The sequence below is a fragment of the Enhydra lutris genome, unplaced genomic scaffold (genome assembly GCF_002288905.1).
Source record: "Enhydra lutris kenyoni isolate GAN:26980312 unplaced genomic scaffold, ASM228890v2 scaffoldscaffold26, whole genome shotgun sequence".
In the NCBI taxonomy this organism is placed as follows: domain Eukaryota; kingdom Metazoa; phylum Chordata; class Mammalia; order Carnivora; family Mustelidae; genus Enhydra; species Enhydra lutris.
Window position 1 is genome coordinate 27,296,460 of NW_019154110.1, and position 13,990 is coordinate 27,310,449.

At 61.4% G+C, this 13,990-nt stretch overlaps 2 protein-coding genes across 3 annotated transcripts; both read right to left on the minus strand.

Moving 5' to 3' along the window:
- Positions 1–309: 309 nt before the first annotated feature.
- Positions 310–8,895, minus strand: LOC111151549 (pleckstrin homology, MyTH4 and FERM domain containing H3). 2 transcript variants are annotated; one of them, XM_022509614.1, is made up of 13 exons: positions 8,601–8,895; positions 6,578–6,633; positions 6,135–6,214; positions 5,842–6,033; positions 5,600–5,757; positions 5,369–5,489; positions 4,309–4,615; positions 3,545–3,752; positions 3,196–3,332; positions 2,853–2,985; positions 2,195–2,656; positions 1,707–1,898; positions 310–1,152 (listed from the first exon to the last, which is right to left on the minus strand). In XM_022509614.1, the coding sequence occupies exons 1-13, from the start codon at positions 8,760–8,762 to the stop codon at positions 976–978; spliced, it is 2,385 nt and encodes a 794-aa protein (XP_022365322.1). In that variant the 5' UTR covers positions 8,763–8,895; the 3' UTR covers positions 310–975. The 2 variants fall into 2 exon arrangements, with proteins under 2 accessions (XP_022365322.1, XP_022365321.1); XM_022509613.1 differs by lacking the exon at positions 8,601–8,895 and adding an exon at positions 8,020–8,241.
- Positions 8,896–11,429: 2,534 nt separating this feature from the next.
- LOC111151810 (C-C motif chemokine receptor 10) lies at positions 11,430–13,341 on the minus strand. Its single transcript, XM_022510025.1, has 2 exons — positions 13,318–13,341; positions 11,430–12,497 (listed from the first exon to the last, which is right to left on the minus strand). Exons 1-2 carry the CDS (start codon positions 13,339–13,341, stop codon positions 11,430–11,432), a joined length of 1,092 nt encoding a protein of 363 aa, XP_022365733.1.
- Positions 13,342–13,990: the final 649 nt, after the last annotated feature.

Consider the following 13,990-nt stretch of genomic DNA (forward strand, 5'->3'; position numbering starts at 1 on the left):
TTCCATTGGCATACCTTGCCTAGAACCAGGCCACTCTACCTGAGTCAGCCCTGAGGGTTACTGAGGTCTGCCCTGTCCTCGGTGCCTGAGCTTCTGCCCCCGGGGTGGATCAGTACTGCCCCAGACTCTTCCACTCAGGGAGTAGGCTGTGGAGGCTAGTGAAGGAGGGCCTGCAGCATACTGAGCAGGTCAGGAAACCTGGGACTCTGGATTCCCAGCGCCCAAGGCTATCAGATCCCTAGGAACGCAACCCAATTCAACCTAGCTTGATAAAGCAGGAACAGAACTCAGGAGTAGGGCTGAGCCCATCCTGATAAGGCGTTTATCTGTGCCAGAGAAGCTCTTGGGTCTGATCCTGTCCCAAGCTTCTCTCCATTCCAGACCCAAAGCAGTAGGCACACCGACATGGACCCAACGAGGGCCCAGATGCTGGACACCGGGGTAGGAACTGGGTAGTGCCAGTCTTGATGACTCACTGCCTTCCGGCCTCAGGGACGCCAGGAGGCCACCCCTGTGCTGCTCAATGGAGAAGTGAGTGTGAGTAATTGCCAGCTTCCCAAACTGCCCTGTTGCCTGCCCCACCCAGCACCCTGTGGCAGCCTGCTGGCTAGGAGGAGGTTAAATCCAGAAGGTCAAGGAGGGTGGAGCTCTGTGGTGTCCAGACTCCCCTCAGTGCTGGTAAAAGCTCAGAGTGTGGGCGTCCCCAGGGGGGTGGAGCGCTGAGTTATGGGGCTCTAACTGGTCCCACCGACAACACTCCCACAGGAAGGGTTTGTGTAAATAAGGATTTTTTTCGCTTCTCTTCTACAAATAAATTAAGAAACAAACTAGAAAATCATCGGCACCCATTACAGCCCTTGGGTGTGGGGTGTGCCCTGTCCCTGCAGGGCCAAAAGGGTCCATGGTTCCCTCAAATCTCAGAGCAGTCCAGGTCCAGGCTGGAGGCAGAAGGGAGGTCGTGACCTCTTGGCAGGCTCAGTCCTGCAGCTGCCCTAAACAGCCAGACTGTCCCTGGGGCTCGTCCAGGCCCGGGTGCTGGCTGGGAGGGGAGGTGTCTGGCAGGTCTTGGCATGGAGGAGAAGGGCTGCTGCAAGGCCTCTCAGGGGAGGGATTGGGCAAGTAGGCATTCACCAGCTGCATGATCTCTTCCACCTAAGAGAGGGCAGAGGTCAAAGGGCGGTAGGGGTCACTGGGTTCTCCTTTGTCTCATCCTTTGCCCAGGCTCCTCACCAGGGCCTTCTGAGAGCTGCCCCCCTCCCCGCAACTTTTCCCTCCTCACCACCACGCTCTCCCTCACTATGTGCCAGTCACACTTGTGTCTTTCTGCTTCTCTAAATGCTGTTGTCCTCTCAGAGCCTTTCCACCTGTGATATCCTCTACCTGGGATGCTGTTTCCCCAGATCTTCCTGTGGCTAGCCTAAATGTCACTTCCAGTATCCCTTCCTGACTGTTCTACCTAATGTTATGACCCCTTCCAGTCACTTCGTGTCACACCACCCTTCCCTTGGTAGCATCTATTACTGTCTTAGATAGTTTCTGATTCCTTATTTAGTGTCTGACCTCCTGCCCTAATGTAAGTGCCTTGAGCTTATCTTTGATCACTGCTGGATCCCCAGTGACTAGACCTGTACCTGGCTCAGCATTAATAAAATGTTTCTTAACATCCTTTCCCTTCCTTCCTCCTTCCACACCCTCTTCCCACTCACCTGGGGACTCTGCAGGACGAGCTGGCTCTCTCCCACCCTCAGTGCTAGGGTGTGGGGGCCCATTAGCTGGCAGGCGGCCACGTGGCCATAGCTGACACTGTGGATGGGCTCTGTCTCACCCGGCCGGGAGAAGGACATGGCCTTGGCTCCCAAGCCCAGGCATAGCTTCTGTGGAGTGCCCCCACCAGGCTCCTAGGGACAGATGGGTAGAGTCAGGGTGGACGTAGGGGACCCTGCAGCATTATTTTTGGTGTGGGGAGACAGCTGTGAGCAGGAGTGTCCTGGTCCCCTCTGTGATTCACACGGCATGTGTGGAAGGGCTGACGCCTCTGGAGAGGGGAGACCCCAAGGGCCAGTGACTCCTGGGGTTTGAGAGGGTCAGCTGTGCTGGGTGTGGGGAGTGAGATGACCCACAGTGGGGCCTGTGGCTCTGGGGCAGAGGTGTAGGGCTTGGGCCGCCAGAGTCCCCTCTCCCTTCTCCCCCTCACCGTGCTCAGCTCCAGAACGTCATACCGAGCAGCGCCGAACCCTGGACACTGCGCCGCCAGGGCCAGGTAGGCAGCCATGGCCTCAGCTCGGCCCATGCCCCGTAGCCGCTTCCAGCTGCCCAGCACAGCAGCCGCCGTGCCCGCGCCACCTCCTCCCTCGCGGGCCGCGCTTCCCGCCGGGCCGCCTGCCCCGCCGCCGCGCCGGGTCCGCTCCGCCCGCCTCTTGGCCAGGCCCGGGCTCCAGATCGCCCCGGCCAGCAGGGCGGCGGAGGGGGGAGGCCGGGGGACGGGGCGGGGAGGGTCGTCCCGCGGCGGGGCAGAGGGCGGCAGCAGGCGATCCAGGCGCGGCAGGGGCGCCCTCGGGGAGAAGTCTCGGTGCAGGCTCTGCAGACGCAGCGCCGCCAGGGCGCGCAGCGTGTCGTCGGGCGGGGGCGGCCGGCCGCGCAGTAGCAGAGCGTGAGCCTAGGAGGAGGCACGGGGTGTCAGCGCGGGAGTGGCGGCGAGCACACCAGGGGGTGCAAAGTCTGACGTCTGGGTTCGAGTAAAGCCTCCCGCGAGGTTGCCATAACGGTTAAATGTGACGGCCCGGAAAGCGAGGGGTCCAGGCTGGGGGGGGGGTGTCTTTTGGGGGGGGGCAGTGAACGCTGGAGATGCTCACCTGCTCAAAGAGGAAAGGCAGTTCGTGACCGTCTGGGGACAGACCCTCAGGGTGCAGGGGCCCGTGAAGACGCAGACACAGTCTCCAACCAGAGTCCGGGGAGTCGTCCAGCCCGGCTTCCTCCACCGCCAAACTGCAGAAGAGAGGAGGACTCGATGCCACGCAGAAGAGAGACCCCCTCCAAGGCGTCCGCCACGGCGGGCGGGGGTGGGGGGAGCGGGGCCATGCTGGGGGCGGGGCCAGACGTTTGGGACGCCTGGAAATCTGACAGCGAACCGCCCGCGGTCAGGGCCCCTCTGTGCAGATGGGTTACCGGAGAGCGGGGCTGGGGCTGGACATTTACTTCTCAAACCTGGTGAGCACGTCGGCCACGAGAGTACCCCCGGCCAGGGCTCGCTCCTGGGCCCCTCGCTGCTCATACAGCGCGAAAGCGTTGCGGCTCCGGGCCAAGCCCAGCCGTCCCACCAGCTCTCGAGCAACCTGGAGGGGAGGAGGCATGAGGGGGAAATCACACCGCGCTGGGGTCTTGCCAACTGGCGAACTCTTTCAGGTCTCCCGGTCCCGCCACACACACGCCTTACGCAAATGATGGATCTTAGACGTGGGCAAACCTAGGGCCCAGGCACCAGGACGGCCGGGCATGGGAAGCTGGGAGGACGGGTTGAGGTTTCAGGGGTCTTTTCTGGCCGTACCTCGCCCGCCGTGGTGTGGGAGTCTATGGCCACAGGACAGGCACCAGCCCCGGGACAGTGCACGGTGCATAAGAGCTCCTGCCGTTGGCTCAGCGCCGAAATCTCTGCCAGCGAAGGCACCAGCTCGCGGCCGCGCGTCCGGCCCAGCGCTTTCCTGATGAAGCGCGCGTACTCCGCCAGTTCCGTGTCCGGGAGCGCCTGCTCCGTCCTGGGTTAGAGAAAACCCGAGGGTTAGTGCTCAGAGAGCTTTCCTTCTCCCCATCCCTCTCGCCTTCTTGTTGTATCGTTTCTTTCCTCTCACGGATTCCCACCCCTCCAACTCTAAGTTGCTTGGACCTAACGACCCGCTCTCTACCCTTGGAGCACTGCGTGGAGCTCAATTACTTTCTAAGGCTCCTACAGCTCTCTCCTAACCGCGTCCTCCCGCTTGCCAAAGTCTCTCCATGATCTTCTGCGCTGAAATCCAAAATCCAGCCCCATTCCGCTCTGCAACTTAGAAGCGCTGGCTAGACTGCCTCAGCCCAGAGGAAAAGCAGCCCTTAGCAATTCCTCTGCCTCAAGGGGGGCGCCTTTTGCAATCCTTCTGCCGGAAAGTGGGATTTGATCTCGTAATTCCCACAAAGACCCTGAGCATATTAGCAGCGTTCAAGTCTCTTTCTCTCTCTGGGTCTAAGTTCTCCAACCGCCAGTTTGGCAAGGCCTGCCATTCTCTCCCGGGCCTGCAGCTCCCTTGCCTTGTCCTTACCCCAGCCCTCCCCTCTCACCTCTCCAGATGCCCCAGAAGGTGCCCGCGGACAGCTCCCCCCGGCCGGAAGGTGCAGCTCATACAGGTGAGGAGCTGCCAGTACCGAAGGGCCGCAGGGTCTTGGGTAGCTGGGGGCCCGGGAGGGCCTGCGGGGCCCGAGGTCTGCTTAGCCAGCTGCAGGAAGAGCTCGTCGCGGAGCGCGGGCAGGTCCCGGCAGGTTTGGAGCACACCCTGCATCAGGGGCCCGGGGCGCCGCGCCCCCTCCAGCGCCTGCAGCGCCAGGAACAGCCGCACCGCCTCCTCGCGCAAGGGTGCGTAGCCCGGACCTGCGGGGAGGGTGGGGGTGGAGGGACGGTTTGGAGAGGGGACACAGAGCTGGGCCCTGAAAGGAAGGCATGAACCAGGGAAAGGTCAGAGGGAGTGTAAAGGGACAGGGGGTGGCAAGGAGGGGAGAGTACGAACGACAGGAAGAGTGAAGGGAAAGCAGTGGTCCCCACAGAGCCTCCCAGGCACCTCCCCCGGGGGAGCCACTAGGGCTGCTCTCTGAGTTAGTGAGCTCCAGGGGTTGACTAAAGGACACAGGTTCAAACCCCAGATTCTGCAACTGGGCACTAAAAGCCCATCACCATGGGCCAGAAAGCAGGCTGGACTGGGAGTCAGAAAACAAGGGCTCTTCTCCCAGCTCCCCTTAATCTTCTACTTTTAGGACCTGGACTCTCACTATTCCTTTTAGGGAAGAGGTATAGCCGGATGAGGCCAGCCCATTCCCCACAGTGCTGGCTTTTCCAGCAGTTGAAAACATAGTATGCCGGGGTCTAAAGAGCATAAAGAAAAATAGAGTGTAAAAACTCATGAAGGAATACCAGTAGTCAGAAGGAGATCCACAGACAAGGTGGTCAAAGGGGGCATTTTTTCCTGTGCTGGCTTCCCTCTCCTCCACCCTAGGTATCAATCCAGCCAGCGTCCATTCTCAGCCCTTTGATAAGTGAGGGGCTCAGGCCCCTTTGGACTTCTAAGTCCCTGTCAAGTGAGGCATTCAGATTCCCCATCCAAAGGACTGGAGCCATGCCACCACTCACCTGGGGCGCTGACCCCGTAGGGCAGGGGCAGGAGTGGAGCATACAAGGCCCCACTGGTGTGCCTCAGGATTGGATTCCGTCGGTAAATAAGGGCCACGGCTTCCGGGTCCCCACAACTCTCCTAGAATCAGGGAAGGAGTCACAAGGATGGAAAAAGGGGCTCCCCACAAACTCAGGAGGCTTCTGGGTCCGCCACCCTTCTCTTTCTCCATGAAGTCCTCTCTGTCACACCTGAATGTCCCTCAGCAGCAGCTGGGTAGGGGTCTCCAGGGGCGCCTTGGAGGCGATCACTTCTCGCAGCGCCAGACCCCAGCGTTCCGCCTCTGCCTGGCGCGGGGAGCAAAGCCGGACGCTGTGCTTCCGGCCAGACACGGTGACTGACCACAGACCTGGGGAAAGAGAGGCCATGGAGGGCAATCAGGGCCGGACGGGGCGATAGCAGGGAGGTACAAGAACCCCCTGTGAAGCCTCACCGGTCTCCTTGGGACGGCGCTCCGGGCCGGTCACCGAGCACAAGCTGGTGAGCACGAGGCTCCTGAGGCGCCGCGCCCCCTTCCCGCTGCTACTGAATTGGTCCAGAGAGTCCCGGGTGAGCACGAACCAGGCCCGGCGCGGGGGCAACCAGGGCCGAGCCCCTCCTCCGCGAGGCTCTCCGTACAGCCAACCTGGGGGGAGGGGAGGGAGAAAAAGGGGATGAGCAAGAGAAGACGTTATCCCCTGGAGGGTTGGGATTGGGACTTCCAGAGTGCTTGAGGTGGGTCCCCACCTTTCACGACGACGTCTGGGTCCTCCTCGGGCGGCCCCTTCTCCGGGATGAGGCTCCGCGTCTCCTCCCAGCTCTGCAGCCTGGGCCAGAGGGGAGGGAGGATTGGGCGAGGCTGTCGGTCCAGCACCCCGCCTCCAGGGGGCTCTTCAGTCGGGGCTCCCCAGACCGCGAGGGGAGGCTGCTCCGGGCCTGGACACCCCTCCCCCAGGCTGTGGGAACCGCTGGGCCGTTCTGACCTCGCACCAGAAATAGCCCAGACCCCCCCTTTCTCCCCGCGCCCCCAGTCGGACCGCCCCCCCCCGGGACCCCGGCCAAACCACAGCGTCCGGCGTAAGGCCTCTCCCTTATTGCACAACTGCGGGAGGGCAGACTGCGAGGATTGGGGTCCGGGGAACAGGCTTGGGGGGGGACTTCATATCCTAAGACGCAGGGGCCGAGCTCACCTGTCTGAGACCTGCGCACTCCTCACCGGCTGAGTCAGCGTCACGTCCAGGGGGCCCTGGGGAAACAGAGAAGCAGCCCTCAGGATCAGAGCCGTCATCGCGGGATGCCCGTGGCTTCTGCCCCCAGGAGAGAGCTGCTCGGGGGAATTGAGGGATCAAGGAGTAGGGTCGTGATCATGGGAAAGAGCTGATGCCACGAGGAAGCCCCTTCTGCCAGTCTCTACAGAACAGCCCCAGCTAAGAAGTCAAGGCTCCCGCGTTGTCTCTGTTTCCCTTTGAAGATTTAAATCAGGGCGGGATAGCTGGAAAGAGCACTGTGCAGGGAGTCCAGTGGGGAGACCTGGATTCTAGTAACAGTCTGACCACTAACTCGAATCACTGGCTGTGGAACCTTCACAGATCCTCTCAGTCTTTGGGCCCTAGCTTCCCCATCTTTGAAAAGGAAGAGGTGGACGAAACTCCTTTTTGTTGGAAGTCACCCCCTCCTCCTCATTTCCCCTTCATTGGCTGGCACACAGGCAGGTGGTGGGCACAGAGCTGGATGAAGGGAAGTGGGACTTTTTCAGTATAGGGCTTTCTTCAAGAACTTCTTATGCCCTCCCACAGACACTCCTGAGACTTAATGGTAAGCAGAGACCCTCCCCCTTTGCTGGGGCTCTGGAAGAGCACGCAGAAAAATGGCACACGCTCTCCAGGAGAGGTACAGTTCAGGATTTTGCCCTTCTACCTCCTGCCCTGGAACTTCAACAGGAGAATGGGGCCTGAGAGAGGCCAAAATCCCGTCCAGGAGCCTGGTCAGGCAGGAACTATGCCATCGTCCCATTGCGCCCAGACTGCTAAAGCCAGGAGGGGGAGGTGGGGGAGGGGGCAGGGACACCTGTCCCCAAGCTCGGGGGAGGGGAGTGGAGGTGGAGCATGAGGGAGGCAATGGCGTGGTTCACAGAGCCGTGGTTCACAGAACTGACCCAGCCCAGGCTGGAAGCTTGGGGATGCCTGGGTCCTGTGCCTTCCTGGGACGCAGACCCACCTTTCTGGATGGTCCAAGAGGAGTTCTTAGCCACACCGCCGTGGGGGCAGGTGCTGACCACTCTCTTAGTCCAACTCTCCTAATCGCAGTCCCCTGCTTCCCTCCCTCCACCCCCCTCTATATTTATCCGCCCTCCGCCTCCGCCAGGTGCTGGCGCCGGCCCCAGCGGCGCAGCCCGCCCCACCCGGGCACCGAGCCAGGGCCTGCTGGGGACCCCTGAGCGGGGGATGGGAGCTGACCCAAGCCATAGCACACGGGAGTCTGGTTGCCGGTGTGCAGGGGACTCCGGAGGGGACCTCAGGGTATGGAGGTCTTCCAGACCAATCGAGCCTCAGTTTCCCCACGGGGAGAGTCCACAAAACCTAGGAGCCAAGTGTCCCTCACCATCCCCTCAGGGATTCCCCAGGAGCCTCACCAGGGAGGGCCGAGAGTTCTGTCTTGAGTGGTAGGGTAATGACGAGGGGTCCTCGAAGAGTTGTGGCCCCCAGCTCCCTCTCCGTGGGGTCCCTGCCACGGACCCCAATCTGAGGATGCCTTCTCCCCCTCTCCCAGGTCCCCGCGACGGGAGCTCCGGCATCTGGCCCCAGCACTCAGCGCTCACGAACTGGGAGCGGAGCGGACCCAGGCGTCCGAGCCGCCCAGCCGGCCTCGCCACATTCCTCGGCGCTGGCGGAGGCGGAAGGAGACGGGATGGGACGCGGGCCCGGCGGGGAAGGGAGAGGCAGGGCCAGGTTGGGCCACGCGTGACGCCTCCCCTGCCTCAGGGCCCCTAGCAGGTGGACAGCGCCCAGCATGCGGCGCGAGGCCCACAGGCACATCCCGAGTAGGGCTGCTCCTTGAGCTCCCAGGGGCTCCTGGCCCCCCAGGCAAAAACCTCTCCCACGTCCCCGTCTGCCCAGAGCATGGCGTTTGGCTGGAGTCTGGAGCAGGATCAGACGTGACGGCCGCTTGTAGTGAGAGGGATTGAGACAAGGCTCCAAACCCCCAGGGACTTACCCTCCCGCCGCCCGCTGGACTCGGGGTCCGCAGCTCAAAGGTCTCCTCGTCCTCGTCCTCGTCCCCGTCCCCGCTAAGCTCGCCGTCCCCGTAGTCCCGGTGCAGAAGAGTAAAGCCTCGACGGCAGCAGAGGAGCCACCACAATCCCCCGGGGAGAGGCATCCGGGCGAGCAGCCGGGGGATGGGGGCGCGGGCAGCCGGGCCGAGCTGCAGGGGGTCGGAGAAACTGGCGGGGCTCCGACCCCAGCGGGGGAATGATGCGGCGGGAGGAGGGGAAGGGAGAGGGGGACTAGGAGGAGGCAGTGTCTGGCGCTGGGCTGCAAGGGGTCGCTTGCTAGAGCCTGCGGGGGGCTCGGTGTCTGGGCCCCCGGAGGGGGAGGGGGAAAGCGTCCAAGGCTGGGTGGGGGGGAGCAATGTCCGGAGCTGGGAAGTAGTGTCCGTTGTAGTGTCCAGCCCTGTGGGGGGCAGTGTCCGGTGCAATGTCCGAGGTGGGCAGTTGTCCAAGCTCCAGGGAGGGTCGTGTCCGGTAGGGTGTCCGGTGGCCGGGGCCCGGGCCGCGCGCGCTGCGCTCCCTGCAGCCCCGGGACTGGCGCGCTAGGGGCGCGAGCACAGCGCCGGGACCCCGCCTCCCCAGCCCCCTCCCCTCCGAGGGCCCCCCCCCCCCTTTCCCTCTCTTTCTCTCCTCCCTTCTTTACAGGGCAGGGTGCAGTTTTCGTCACAGTCTCCCCTGCCCAATCCCTGTGCCTGGCGCCGGGCGCGGCCACCAATCAGGCCACTGAAACCGCGGCGGGTTGCATCATGTGCCCCTGGCTTGGTGACAGCGGGGAGGAGCTGAGGAATAAAGAGGGAGGGGGCGGTGCGATGTCAGCCACGCCCCCGTCCCCGAGGTCGGACGCGGAGTGCTGGTGATGTCACGGAAGCCCGCCTTCATGCCCTTGTTTTAACTCTTGGCTCACCAACCAGCAGATTGAAAACCCTCTCGAGAGGGAGCATTGGAGAACGAAGGGCATGGGGCATAGAGGAAGGCCCCGACTGCGGCTCTCTGAACCCCTGTCTCGTCTCGGGGTCCCTGAGAAAGGAACGATCTTTAGCTACCTGCGCCAGGCACAGCCCTGGAGGCGGCCCTCCGCCCCTGGATGGAGTAGTCCAATTCTTTGGTCTACAGTCACCTCCTTTTTAAGGTGCAGAAGCTGAGGCAGAGTCGGGGAAGTGCAGACCCAGGTCGGAAATTAAACCTAATTTCGAGCGCACAGCTCACTGAACTTCAGTGGGGAGAGTGATTTAAGATTCAAGGGAATTCTACGGTCTTCGAAGAGAGTGGAGGCCTCTCGGGGACTATAGCCTGAGGTCCTGTGTCTGAAGGGGTTAAGCGAGGCGCTAAACCGACCGGGCGGGGCGGGGCCGCGGACGGGGCGGGGCCAGGGCGACAGCGGGCGCGCGCGTGCGTTGCTGACTCAGCGGCGATTCCCGCGGTCTCCGGTGGAGGGTTCCAGGTTGGCCCCCAGTGGCTGGCTTGTAGGACCTTTGGAGGATCGGCGCCATCTCCGGGCCTTCCCTGGATTCTGTCCCCTGGTGGCGGTGGCTTTTGGTCTCTACCGCAGGAGGCTCTAGGAAGGAAAGCTAGCCAGCGCTGGGCGGGGCGGGACAGGGCGGGGACGTCGGGCCAGCGCCTCCCTTGAGACCTCCCCGCCACGCCCCGCCCTTCTTGCTCGGGGTCCCCAGACTCCAGGCTGGAGTGGTCCGGGCAGCTTTGCTGACCGGATATTAAACTGCAAGAGTTGTCGCACGTGAACACCATCCTGCCTACCGTGCTTGTGTAAAACAAAGACCAGGAATCCATGCGACCGTCAGAGGCCGTCCCGGCCTTGCCCTCGCCCCAGATGACAGTGGCCAGCACTGAGATTTCCTCGAGACGGAGACATTCGAACCATATACTCTCTTCCCTGTCTGGATCCCAGGCCCTTGCCTGCAGGAAAGTTCTTTCCGATGTCTAACCTCTCTCTTTCCGGCAGGCTCAGCACATTTCCTCTGACCCTGTCCCCAGGGAAGATGGAGAACAGCAGTCACCCCCACCCCCACCACGCCCATGATAACGACTCTGGAAATTTTCAAATTGGCATTCTCTCCTTGTTTTTTCTCCAAGGTGAAAAACTCCAACTCAACTTTTTAAATTACCTTTTTTCCTTTTTTTTTTCCCGCCACAGAATCTTAGAAGAGATTGTAAAGTGATAATCTAATCCAAGACCCTATCCAAAACTGGAATCTCCTGGGCATTGTCAATACCTATCACCACACCATGCACAGGCACGCACAGTCCCCAACAGCCTTGGCCTGAACATTCCGGAGGCCAGGAACTCCGTACTTGCTAAGGCAGCCATTACTGGATAGCACTGTAGTTGTTAGAAAGCTCTTCCTTGGGCTACTTTAAGAGGAACCCCAGCCCTCCCCTCCTTGGCAGCTTTCCCACCTCACATCTTGTTCGAAGAGACCAGGTGAAGGTGGAGGGAGTGACAGTGCCTAGAGCTTCAGGCTCAGCAGCTCTGCACACCCCCACCCAGACTCTCAGCGCCTTCCACTCGGAACCAAGCGAGTTGAAAGGGGAGGGGGAACGCACCAGTTCTGCCCTGCTACAAATCACTTCCAAGTTGGTGACTCAAAAATAGTAACAGTTGTTGGGTTGCATCTCATTTCCATGTTATCAATTTAATGTGGCAAAGTACAGAAGCAATTCCTTTAGGTCCCTACCTCCGTCTCAGTACCCCCCCCCCGCCACTCCCCTTTCCCACTACCCTCCCTGGAATCCCGTCCTCCCCTCCTTGATTCGCAGCCCTAGTCGCCCCAGGAGGAGACACTGTGGGTCTCAGTAGGAGCCGAACAGGAAGAGAGGCGGGGCCGGCGGGGGCAGCGGCCGCGGGGGTGAGGCCCTGGGCTGCAGCTCCCACCCCGCAGCAGCCTCCGCAGGTCCTGGCGGAAGCGCAGGCCCAAAAAGGCGTAGAGCACGGGGTTGAGGCCGCAGCGGGCCAGGGCCAGCCCTCCGGTGACCAGCAGCGCCAGGTCCTTGCGCTTGCTGGCAGGGCAGCTCCGCTCGCGGGCAGCTAACAGGTCCGCCGTATCGAGGAGCAGGGCGAGGCTGTAGGGCAGCTGCAGCACCACGAAGGCCGCCACCAGGGCCACAACGACGCGCAGCGCACGCCGGCGCTCCGGCCCCCTGGCGGCCAGCAGCGTGCGGCCCAGGAGCGCGTAGCAGGCGGCCATGACGCCCAGCGGCAGCGCGAAGCCCAGGACCACCTGCGCCACGGCGCTTGCCCCCTTCACCGTCTGCGTGAGACCCTCGGGGAAGACGAGCCGGCAGCGCCGCTGGCCTTCCCGCTGCCCGTCCTGGCTGAAAAGGAGAGCAGGCAACGCCAGGAGCAGCGACAGCAGCCACACGATGGCTGAGACCATGTGCGCGCGGCCCGGAGCAGAGGGCCTCGGTCCTGCGGGGAGAGCCCGCGTGATGGCCACGTAGCGGTCGGCGCTGATACAGGCCAGGAACAGGAAGCCGGCGTGGAAGGAGGCTGAGTAGAGGCCGGAGATGGCGCGGCAGGTGGCACTTCCCAGACTCCAGCCCTGCAGAGCCCCTGCTGCAGCGAAGGGCAGGGTTAGGGCCAGCAAAAGGTCGGCCAGGGCCAGCTGGAGCAGGTGGGCGGAGGTGGGCGATCGGACAGCCCGACGGGCGGCCAGGTGCGTGGCCAAGACCAGGCCATTGCCAGCCAGACCCAGTGCAGCCACCACCAGGGAGACACTGGGTTGGAAGGCCCTACTGAAGGCCTGGACATCCGCCTTGTAGCAGAGCTCTGGCAACGGTTCCGCAGAGTATGCCTCCTCATCCTCCCCAGAGTAGGGGCCCCAGGAGACCTGGGGAGGTCAGAATGAGAGGGACCTTATGAGACATCTTCCCACACACCTCCCCCTCCCACACATACCTTCCAAGCTGGGGGCTGCTGTGTGACAACAGTACAGAGGGAGAAGATACAAACTGTTCTCTGAACTCTTCCTAACACACCCTCCAACAGGCCTCGGCTTCCACTGCACCCCTCCTGTCTCTGCATCCAGCTTTCTGGATGACCTTGACTTTCTGGATTTCAGTTGCCTAATATACAATGTGGAGATTAGAAATCCTGACCAGCCCAAGTGGCAAAGTTGTTTGAAATAAGGAAGATAATGGATGTGAAGCATTTGTGCTCTCCTTAGGTCAGGGTTTCTATTATCAATAAATCTGGAGGTTCCGGTCTGTTTGCAGCGCCCTCTCCTGGAAGAACACCCACATGCAGGCTTTGCCTCAGAGCTGGTCCCTCCCTGGACTCCAGGCATGGTGTGGAGAGGGTCGCAAAGTCTTTTCCTTTCTCCCCTGCCGACCCCACCTCTAACCTCCAGTACAGGTGCACTGAACTGCTCATGACAGGGGGAATCTCAAGGGTTGGGCCTCAGGTTTCCTGGTCCCTGTTGCAACATCAGACCCCCAGGTTCAGCTCACCCTTCCCCTCAGCCCAGTCCCATTCCCCAACTTCAGCCTCACATCACCAGCCCCATCTATCTGGAAGGTCCCAGGTCCCAGATGGCTCCAGATAACCTGGATAGGTCAAAGCATGGCAGAAGCTTGTTACCAGGTGGAGAATCCCATCCCTTTGCCTTACCCTCCCTCTCTATGACCCTTCCCCCCAACCCCCACTCCCACCTGCTCTGCGGGTTGCGTCCCCATCTCTGGCTACACAGGTTTCTGAGGTATAGCCACTGGGGAGAGAAGTTAAACTAGTGGGACAGGAAGGAAGGGGCGGGGAGAGGGACCAAGAGGGCGGTGGGGATTAGGGTCTGTGGGCTCTCTTTACCAGACTTTCCCATTTCACCCCCTAATTTTTTTTTCCTCTCTCTTTCTTTACCCTGCCAGTAGAAAAAGAATGGGTTTGGGAATATCATCATTTGCTAGCTACCTGTGTGATCTCGAGTAAGTTTACCTCTTTGAGCCTCAGGTTTTTCATTTGCAAAGTGGAGTAAGGTAAAAATGTCGAATTCACAGGGTTATGAGGGTGCCTAGGATAGGTGCCTGAAGCATAATTTGCCTTCAGAAAATGTTAGATTCTTTTACTTACTCTTCTCTCAATCTCCAGATAGCCAACCCCCGCTTTTCTTGGATTTTTCGGGACGCTCCACTGGCATTATCTTCCTTCCCCCACCCCTGTGGCCACAGTCCCTGCCAGCCTCGGGTTATTCGGGGTATTTCCCGGCGGCTGGAGGCTCTCTACCCCCGCCCTTTCGCAGCAGGGCTGAGGCGTGCGCTTGCGCGGGGTCCGGGAAAGCTGCGCGTGCCGGGAGAGAGAGGCTGGGGAAGGGGGAGGTGAGAGGAGAGAGGG

Bases quoted from the DNA above. Each gene is read 5' to 3' on its own strand.
- LOC111151549 (XM_022509614.1), bottom strand. From the start codon at position 8,762: ATGCCTCTCCCCGGGGGATTGTGGTGGCTCCTCTGCTGCCGTCGAGGC. The intron at 6,034-6,134 runs GTGGGGACCCAC...CCCTCCCCCCAG, and splicing joins CCCAGACGTCGTCGTGAAAG to GTTGGCTGTACGGAGAGCCT. The intron at 5,758-5,841 runs GTGAGGCTTCAC...CTCTTTCCCCAG, and splicing joins GCGCCGTCCCAAGGAGACCG to GTCTGTGGTCAGTCACCGTG.
- LOC111151810 (XM_022510025.1), bottom strand. From the start codon at position 13,341: ATGGGGACGCAACCCGCAGAGCAG. The intron at 12,498-13,317 runs GTGGGAGTGGGG...TGACCTCCCCAG, and splicing joins GGACGCAACCCGCAGAGCAG to GTCTCCTGGGGCCCCTACTC.